This window comes from Procambarus clarkii, chromosome 22 (assembly GCF_040958095.1).
Source record: "Procambarus clarkii isolate CNS0578487 chromosome 22, FALCON_Pclarkii_2.0, whole genome shotgun sequence".
NCBI lineage: Eukaryota > Metazoa > Arthropoda > Malacostraca > Decapoda > Cambaridae > Procambarus > Procambarus clarkii.
This window is the reverse complement of record NC_091171.1, coordinates 46,841,091-46,851,153: the sequence shown is the minus strand read 5'-3', so window position 1 is coordinate 46,851,153 and position 10,063 is coordinate 46,841,091. Positions and strand designations below refer to the sequence as shown.

The following is a 10,063-nucleotide window of genomic DNA, read 5'->3' as shown; positions in this document are numbered from 1 at the left end:
CTAGTTAAGATGCTGGGGTTCAGTAGTCAAGATGCTGTTAGAGATTGACCAGTTAAGATGCTGGGGTTCAGTAGTCAAGATGCTGTTAGAGATTGTCTAGTTAAGATGCTGGGGTTCAGTAGTCAAGATGATGGTAGAGATTGACCAGTTAAGATGCTGGGGTTCAGTAGTCAAGATGCTGGTAGAGATTGACCAATTAAGATGCTGGGGTTCAGTAGTCAAGATGCTGTTAGAGATTGTCTAGTTAAGATGCTGGGGTTCAGTAGTCAAGATGCTGTTAGAGATTGACCAGTTAAGATGCTGGGGTTCAGTAGTCAAGATGCTGTTAGAGATTGTCTAGTTAAGATGCTGGGGTTCAGTAGTCAAGATGCTGTTAGAGATTGTCCAGTTAAGATGCTGGGGTTCAGTAGTCAAGATGCTGTTAGAGATTGCCTAGTTAAGATGCTGGGGTTCAGTAGTCAAGATGCTGTTAGAGATTGACCAGTTAAGATGCTGGGGCTCAGTAGTCAAGAAGCTGTTAGAGATTGACCAGTTAAGATGCTGGGGCTCAGTAGTCAAGAAGCTGTTAGAGATTGACCAGTTAAGATGCTGGGGTTCAGTAGTCAAGATGCTGTTAGAGATTGTCCAGTTAAGATGCTGGGGTTCAGTAGTCAAGATGCTGTTAGAGATTGTCCAGTTAAGATGCTGGGGTTCAGTAGTCAGGATGCTGGGAGGTGAGAAGTCAAGACAATGCTGCTCGGAGAGGAGTCAAGGTACTACTTGATGAGTAGTCAAGATGATCCAAATGTGAGGTATGAGGTAGGGAGCAGTAGTGAGGGTAAGTGTGAGGTATGAGGGAGACAGCAGCAGCAGCAGCAGCAGTAGTAACAGCAACAGCAGTAGTAACAGCAGCAGCAGCAGTAGTAACAGCAACAGCAGTAGTAACAGCAGCAGTAACAGCAGCAACAGCAGCAGTAGTAACAGCAGCAGCAACAGCAGCAGTAGTAACAGCAGCAGCAACAGCAGCAGTAGTAACAGCAGCAGCAGCAGTAGTAACAGTAACAGTAACAGCAGTAGTAACAGCAGCAGTAACAGCAGCAACAACAGCAGTAGTAACAGCAGCAACAACAGCAGTAGTAACAGCAGCAGCAGCAGTAGTAACAGCAGCAACAGCAGCAGTAGTAACAGCAGCAGCAGCAGTAGTAACAGCAGCAACAGCAGCAGTAGTAACAGCAGCAGCAGCAGTAGTAACAGCAGCAACAGCAGCAGTAGTAACAGCAGCAACAGCAGTAGTAACAGCAGCAGTAGTAACAGCAGCAACAACAGCAGTAGTAACAGCAGCAACAGCAGCAGTAGTAACAGCAACAACAACAGCAGTAGTAACAGCAGCAACAGCAGCAGTAGTAACAGCAGCAACAGCAACAGCAGTAGTAACAGCAGTAGTAACAGCAGCAGTAGTAACAACAGCAGCAACAGCAGTAGTAACAGCAGTAGTAACAGCAGCAGTAGTAACAGCAGTAGTAACAGCAGCAGCAGCAGCAGTAGTAACAGCAGCACCAAGAGAGTGAGAGAGAGAGAGAGAGCAAGGAGTGAGAAAGAGGGAGGGAGAGCATAGGGAGAGTGCGGGCCGCCAACAATAACAGCCCAGACGGTGCACTCCCATAACAATACCAGCAGCAGTAATCCGCAGGCAATCCCGCTCTAGTCTCGGCTAGGGATGGTGGTGGTGGTGGTGAGGGTGAGGGTGGTTGTGATGGGGGTAGTAATATGGTGGCAATAGTGATGGTGGTAGTGTGGTGGTAGTGGTGGTGGTGGTGATTGTACTGGGGGTGGTAATAGTGATGGTGGCACTATTAGTAGTGATGGGGGTGGTTGTAATTGTGATGGTGGTAGTGGTGGTGGCATCAATTAATGGTAGTAGTGGTGGTGGTAACGAATGTGACAGTGTCTCCATCAGCTATTCCCACAATGTAACAGACTTATGTTAACTTATGTTAACTTAATATGTTAACTTAAACAATAAATATAACAAATATAAACATCAACTCAATGGACAGAACGAGGACTAAAGTCCGTATGCAAGGAAAAAAATATAAAAATATAAAGGGAGGGAATACGTAAAGACAAAAGTCTACGGACACACCAACCCACGTTTCAATTACTCGTCCCTACAACACATATCCATTAACGCGCTAATAAGGGAATCAACCGACAAAGCTGCTGTATCCTCTTGTTTTGTCATGTTTCCACGATATAAAAAACAGTATATATATATATATATATATATATATATATATATATATATATATATATATATATATATATATATATATATATATGTCGTACCTAGTAGCCAGAACTCACTTCTCAGCCTACTATGCAAGGCCCGATTTGCCTAATAAGCCAAGTTTTCATGAATTAATGTTTTTTCGTCTACCTAACCTACCTAACCTAACCTAGCTTTTTTTGGCTACCTAACCTAACCTTACCTATATATATAGGTTAGGTTAGGTTAGGTAGGGTTGGTTAGGTTCGGTCATATATCTACGTTAATTTTAACTCCAATAAAAAAAAATTTGACCTCATACATAGTGAAAAGGGTAGCTTTATCATTTCATAAGAAAAAAATTATAGTAAATATATTAATTCAGGAAAACTTGGCTTATTAGGCAAATCGGGCCTTGAATAGTAGGCTGAGAAGTGAGTTCTGGCTACTAGGTACGACATATATATATATATATATATATATATATATATATATATAATATATATATATATATATATATATATATATATATATATATATATATATATATATGTAATTATATTTTTATAGTCTGTCATATATTATGGTTGTAGTTCACACACACACACACACACACAACACACACACACACACACACACATACAGTATACGAAGGAATGGTTAAGATATGAATTTCCTTAAGTACTTTCGTATTTAATAATATATCTTCAGAAGGGTGAATTTACAAGTCAGTTGTTTGAACATATACAGGCAGGAAAGAGGTGAAGCGAGGTGAGTTACATAGAGCGTAGGATTCAGTGGATCAAAAATCCATTAGAGAATGGGATTTTTGATCCACTGAACTCCACGCTCTATGTACCTCACCTCGCTTCACCTCTTTCCCGCCTATATATGTCCAAACTACTGACTTATAAAGTCACCCTTCTGAAGATATATTATTAAATACGAAAGTACTTAAGGAAATTCCTGTTTCAATTCTTCCTTTCTGGTCTGACACTGTCACATTTTTCATCACATGTTAATTTCCGTGATTTAGACTCACATATAACTTTCTTCACAATGTAATAATGTCGTAACAGAAACATCACAAGAGTTTCTCAGACAATAAACAAAGACCAAGACTTGCACCAGAGCACTTTATTCTTTTGGAGGAAGTTCACTGCTCTTGTAACTGTTACATAAAAAAAACACGTGAATGTTAGAGAACAAACACGGCCGCGAGACACAAACACACCATACGCCGTCCTCGAATATTGAATATTTAAGTCCAAACGATGAATGCCGGAGACTAAGAGCGAAGCCCGATGGAGGAGAGAGAGAGAGAGAGGAGAGCAGCAGAGCCCAATAGAGGAGAGGGAGCGCTCTATTGTGCTCCGAGTGTCTATGAGGAAGAGCACAACGAGGCGGGGCGCATGATTGGAAATAGATTGGATTAATGGAACAGTATTGAAGCTGATGGAAAGTAAAACTGGCCAGCGGTTAGTCGGCCGAGCCGCGGTGAAAGGTCTGCCCGCAGCCAATATATACTGGATGAGAGTAGCAACAGGTGACGGGGGGGGGGGGGGCAGCATTGAGGGGAAGACAGGTGAGGGGGTAGAGAGGTAGGGCTGAGGGTAGAGAGGTAGGGGTGAGGGGAAACAGGCGTGGGAGACACAATTATAATTTTTTTGGGGGGGAGGGGGGAAGGGTTCATACGTTAACTGCTAATATATTCTCAACCTTGAACAACTGAACTGTTGAACCCGCTATGGAACTTCCAGAGATACGAGCCGTTGATTAACCTCACATCACCTATTTCCACTACTCGGATCACCGGAGATTCGAACCCGGGCTTAGGAAAGTACGAGAGCTTTGACATACCAATCAGGCCAACCTTTGTCATCATGCTTTTGTTATCAGCCTTTGTTATCATCCACGGCCTGGATGATAGGAGAGCAGGCTCCTACTCTTGAGACCCGGGTTAATATTTCCGTTGATTCAAGATAATTAAATGTTTCTACCCGGCTGTTGTGGATGGCATCTTTCATTTTATATAATTTACCGAACTGGGTTGCAAAGAATAATATGCTTGTCCCCCGCTGCAACAAAGATATATTATCAGAAAGAAAGAAAGACGTAATAGCAAGAATAAAGAGCGGCAAATTTTATTGAACGTCTACAAGGCGTTGCTACTACAAGACGTCATGTGTTGCCATGCGTTACCATGCGTCACAAACGTCACCAGCGGCAGGAAGCACTTTAACAGAGAACGTGTCTATAAATGTCAAGAACTTGACCCGTCTCTACCATCACCACTAGAACTTGATCTGTCCACCCCCAACACCACTAGAACTTGATCTGTCCACCCCCAACACCACTAGAACTTGATCTGTCCACCCCCAACACCACTAGAACTTGATATGTCCACCCCCAACACCACTAGAACTTGATCTGTCCACCCCCAACACCACTAGAACTTGATATATTTCCGTCATCAACCACTCAGAGTGTACACAGTATAAATCAGATCTCAAATCAGCAAAGCTAAGGTCAACAGCACAGGTGGTCCAATCAGGATAATTCCCAGGAGAGACAAATTAGGTTCCGGAGGACCTATATGTTCACACCCCAGCGCTGAGAGAACATTCCACTCCTAGGAGGTCCTGTCACACCCCAGTGCTGAGAGGACATTCCACTCCTAGGAGATCCTGTCACACCCCAGCGCTGAGAGGACATTCCACTCCTAGGAGGTCCTGTCACACCCCAGCGCTGAGAGAACATTCCACTCCTAGGAGATCCTGTCACACCCCAGCGCTGAGAGGACATCTTTCTTCCATGAAATCCTGGGAGACATCATATTCCCAGGGTAGAAAATCCGGAGCACTGATAAAACTGCTTCAAGAGCCATAAGTCTTAGTGCCCTCAAGAGACCCAATCATCAGTCCCAACACCCTCAAGAGACCCAATCATCAGTCCCAGCACCCTCAAGAGACCCAATCATCAGTCCCAACACCCTCAAGAGACCCAATCATCAGTCCCAACACCGTCAAGAGACCCAATCATCAGTCCCAACACCGTCAAGAGACCCAATCATCAGTCCCAGCACCCTCAAGAGACCCAATCATCAGTCCCAACACCTTCAAGAGACCCAATCATCAGTCCCAGCACCCTCATGAGACCCAATCATCAGTCCCAACACCCTCAAGAGACCCAATCATCAGTCCCAACACCCTCAAGAGACCCAATCATCAGTCCCAACACCCTCAAGAGACCCAATCATCAGTCCCAACACCCTCAAGAGACCCAATCATCAGTCCCAACACCCTCAAGAGACCCAATCATCAGTCCCAACACCCTCAAGAGACCCAATCATCAGTCCCAACACCCTCAAGAGACCCAATCATCAGTCCCAACACCCTCAAGAGACCCAATCATCAGTCCCAACACCCTCAAGAGACCCAATCATCAGTCCCAACACCCTCAAGAGACCCAATCATCAGTCCCAACACCCTCATGAGACCCAATCATCAGCCCCCAACACCCTCAAGGACCCAATCATCAGTCCCAACACCATCAAGAGACCCAATCAGTCCCCAACACCCTCAAGAGACCCAATCATCAGTCCCAACACCATCAAGAGACCCAATCAGTCCCCAACTCCCTCAAGATACCCAATCATCAGTCCCAACACCCTCAAGAGACCCAATCATCAGTCCCAACACCCTCAAGAGACCCAATCATCAGTCCCAACATCGTCAAGAGACCCAATCATCAGTCCCAGCACCCTCAAGAGACCCAATCATCAGTCCCAACACCTTCAAGAGACTCAATCATCAGTCCCAGCACCCTCATGAGACCCAATCATCAGCCGCCAACACCCTCAAGAGACCCAATCATCAGTCCCAACACCCTCAAGAGACCCAATCATCAGTCCCAACACGACCGAATCATCAGTCCCAACACCCTCAAGAGACCCAATCATCAGTCCCAACACCGTCAAGAGACCCAATCATCAGTCCCAGCACCCTCAAGAGACCCAATCATCAGTCCCAACACCTTCAAGAGACTCAATCATCAGTCCCAGCACCCTCATGAGACCCAATCATCAGCCGCCAACACCCTCAAGAGACCCAATCATCAGTCCCAACACCCTCAAGAGACCCAATCATCAGTCCCAACACCCTCAAGAGACCCAATCATCAGTCCCAAAACCCTCAAGAGACCCAATCATCAGTCCCAACACCCTCAAGAGACCCAATCATCAGTCCCAACACCCTCAAGAGACCCAATCATCAGTCCCAACACCCTCAAGAGACCCAATCATCAGTCCCAACACCCTCAAGAGACCCAATCATCAGTCCCAACACCCTCAAGAGACCCAATCATCAGTCCCAACACCCTCAAGAGACCCAATCATCAGTCCCAACACCCTCATGAGACCCAATCATCAGCCCCCAACACCCTCAAGGACCCAATCATCAGTCCCAACACCCTCAAGAGACCCAATCATCAGTCCCAACACCCTCAAGAGACCCAATCATCAGTCCCAACACCGTCAAGAGACCCAATCATCAGTCCCAGCACCCTCAAGAGACCCAATCATCAGTCCCAACACCCTCAAGAGACCCAATCATCAGTCCCAACACCCTCATGAGACCCAATCATCAGCCCCCAACACCCTCAAGGACCCAATCATCAGTCCCAACACCCTCAAGAGACCCAATAATCAGTCCCAACACCCTCAAGAGACCCAATCATCAGTCCCAACACCATCAAGAGACCCAATCAGTCCCCAACACCCTCAAGAGACCCAATCATCAGTCCCAACACCATCAAGAGACCCAATCAGTCCCCAACACCCTCAAGATACCCAATCATCAGTCCCAACACCCTCAAGAGACCCAATCATCAGTCCCAACACCCTCAAGAGACCCAATCATCAGTCCCAACACCCTCAAGAGACCCAATCATCAGTCCCAGCACCCTCAAGAGACCCAATCATCAGTCCCAACACCTTCAAGAGACTCAATCATCAGTCCCAGCACCCTCATGAGACCCAATCATCAGCCGCCAACACCCTCAAGAGACCCAATCATCAGTCCCAACACCCTCAAGAGACCCAATCATCAGTCCCAACACCCTCAAGAGACCCAATCATCAGTCCCAACACCCTCAAGATACCCAATCATCAGTCCCAACACCCTCAAGAGACCCAATCATCAGTCCCAACACCCTCAAGAGACCCAATCATCAGTCCCAACACCCTCTTGAGACCCAATCATCAGTCCCAACACCCTCTTGAGACCCAATCATCAGCCCCAACACCCTCAAGAGACCCAATCATCAGTCCCAACACCATCAAGAGACCCAATCAGTCCCAACACCCTCAAGAGACCCAACCATCAGTCCCAACACCAAGAAACCCAATCATCAGCCCCAACACCCTCAAGAGACCCAATCATCAGTCTCAACACCAAGAAACCCAATCATCAGCCCCAACACCCTCAAGAGACCCAATCAGTTCCAACACCCTCAAGAGACCCAATCATCAGCCCCAACACCAAGAGACCCAATCATCAGTCCCAACACCAAGAGACCCAATCATCAGTCCCAACACCATCAAGAGACCCAATCAGTCCCCAACACCCTCAAGAGACCCAATCATCAGTCCCAACACCAAGAAACCCAATCATCAGCCCCAACACCATCAAGAGACCCAATCAGTCCCCAACACCCTCAAGAGACCCAATCATCAGTCCCAACACCAAGAAACCCAATCATCAGCCCCAACATCCTCAAGAGACCCAATCATCAGTCTCAACACCAAGAGACCCAATCATCAGCCCCAACACCAATCAACTCATCACATGAACAAATTACTTTAACTAGCTTCTATCCTCCACTCTACAAGAATTGTATCTCATCCCGGCTCTCTAGCTTCACTCTTCACTAAAGAGGAAAAAAGAGAAGGACGAAGAGGAGAATAACCTCGAGAGTCCTATTTCCAGAACACTTCTGGATTCAACCCGAGAGCGAAATTCTTGTTTACATTCCAGAGTGGGTCTCGAACCCAGATCGAGCATTTCGTGCGTGGTTCGCCTCGTTCCTGCCCCCCCCCTCTCTCTCTCTCTCTGTCTCTCTCTCTCTCTCTCTCTCTCTCTCTCTCTCTCTGTCTCTCTCTCTGTCTCTCTCTCTCTCTCTCTTTTCACCTGTGCTGCAGGTCGTTGGTTCTCTCTGTGCTGCAGGTCATTGGTTCTCTCTGTGCTAGAGGTCAGTGGTTCTCTGTGCTGCAGGTTAGTTGGTTCTCTCTGTGCTGCAGGTCAGTGGTTCTCTCTGTGGTGTAGGTCGTTGGTTCTCTCTGTGCTAGAGGTCAGTGGTTCTCTGTGCTGCAGGTTAGTTGGTTCTCTCTGTGCTGCAGGTCAGTGGTTTCTCTGTGCTGCAGGTCAGTGGTTCTCTCTGTGCTGCAGGTTGGTGGTTCTCTCTGTGCTGCAGGTTGGTGGTTCTCTCTGTGCTGCAGGTTGGTGGTTCTCTCTGTGCTGCAGGTCAGTGGTTCTCTCTGTACTGTAGGTTAGTGGTTCTCTCTGTGCTGCAGGTCAGTGGTTCTGTCTGTGCTGCAGGTCATTGGTTCTCTCTGTGCTGCAGGTCGGTGGTTCTCTCTGTGCTGCAGGTCAGTGGTTCTCTCTGTGCTGCAGGTCAGTGGTTCTGTCTGTGCTGCAGGTCAGTGGTTCTCTCTGTACTGTAGGTTAGTGGTTCACTCTGTGGTGCAGGTCAGCGGTTCTCTCTGTGCTGCAGGTCAGTGGTTCTCTGTGGTGCAGGTCAGCGGTTCTCTCTGTGATGCAGGTCAGTGGTTCTCTCTGTGCTGCAGGTCAGTGGTTCTCTGTGCTGCAGGTCAGCGGTTCTCTCTGTGCTGCAGGTTAGTGGTTCTCTCTGTGCTGCAGGTCAGTGGTTCTCTCTGTGCTGCAGGTCAGTGGTTCTCTCTGTGCTGCAGGTTAGTGGTTCTCTCTGTGCTGCAGGTTAGTGGTTCTCTCTGTGCTGCAGGTCAGCGGTTCTCTCTGTGCAGCAGTATCGTTGGACGCATGGAATAAGTGATTCTATGAAATGTTATTTAACGTATAGAATAACCCAAGTGTTATGAGTTAAGATATCAGCCCCGTCTTGCCTTGATCAGGAATGTTGTCTTGATTGATCAGCTTGTCATGTCTTGCGAAGTGAGCCCTGTCATGTCGTTACGAAGTCACTCGTAATACAAACCTCTGAGCCTAGGACGAACCACTTCACAGGTCTTTCAAGTTGAAACGTAAGATTTTAGAGAACAGTGAACCAAGTCACTCAGGATCTTCACAGAAGAATGGTCATCTTATAGCAAGACTTTAAGACCACGTCAACAGTCTGCAGTTAAGAGCACTTCTCAAACGTCATTGATCAGAGCTCCACTTCCTCTCTAGCTTAAATCACGACTCACTTCGCCTGAGTCGTGATTTAAGGACTCGGAGCTTTTTTCCCATTACCCTGAAGTGTCCTGTTTCTCAAGGTATTCCTTCCTGAAGCGCCTTCAAGCGTGCAAAAAGAGGATAAAGTTCACTAAGAGCATCGTTACAGGCAGAGGTTGTCCTTGATGTTCTTTCGACATTCCTCAGTGATTGGCTGGCGCTTAGTCACACATGATTGGCTAGTTTGAATCGTTTTGAAATATGATTGGTTAGTACTAGGATTTCAAATATAAATTTGAATATGAATGAAATATATATCCATTCAAACACAACGGTTCATTCAAATTGAGTGAATAACAAAAGAATTAGAGGCTGTCTTGAGTGAAGAACATTCTTGTGAACATGGTTT

General features: G+C 46.6%; 2 protein-coding genes across 2 annotated transcripts; both read left to right on the top strand.

Moving 5' to 3' along the window:
• Nucleotides 1–585: 585 nt before the first annotated feature.
• Nucleotides 586–6,319, top strand: LOC138367571 (cell surface glycoprotein 1-like). The gene is made up of 2 exons (XM_069329272.1): nucleotides 586–713; nucleotides 5,167–6,319. The coding sequence occupies exons 1-2, from the start codon at nucleotides 586–588 to the stop codon at nucleotides 6,317–6,319; spliced, it is 1,281 nt and encodes a 426-aa protein (XP_069185373.1).
• LOC138367570 (cell surface glycoprotein 1-like) lies at nucleotides 6,316–8,109 on the top strand. Its single transcript, XM_069329271.1, has one exon. It carries the CDS (start codon nucleotides 6,316–6,318, stop codon nucleotides 8,107–8,109), a length of 1,794 nt encoding a protein of 597 aa, XP_069185372.1.
• Nucleotides 8,110–10,063: the final 1,954 nt, after the last annotated feature.

Bases quoted from the DNA above. Each gene is read 5' to 3' on its own strand.
- LOC138367570 (XM_069329271.1), top strand. From the start codon at position 6,316: ATGAGACCCAATCATCAGCCGCCAACACCCTCAAGAGACCCAATCATC.
- LOC138367571 (XM_069329272.1), top strand. From the start codon at position 586: ATGCTGGGGTTCAGTAGTCAAGATGCTGTTAGAGATTGTCCAGTTAAG. The intron at 714-5,166 runs GTGAGAAGTCAA...CCCAATCATCAG, and splicing joins AGTAGTCAGGATGCTGGGAG to TCCCAACACCCTCAAGAGAC.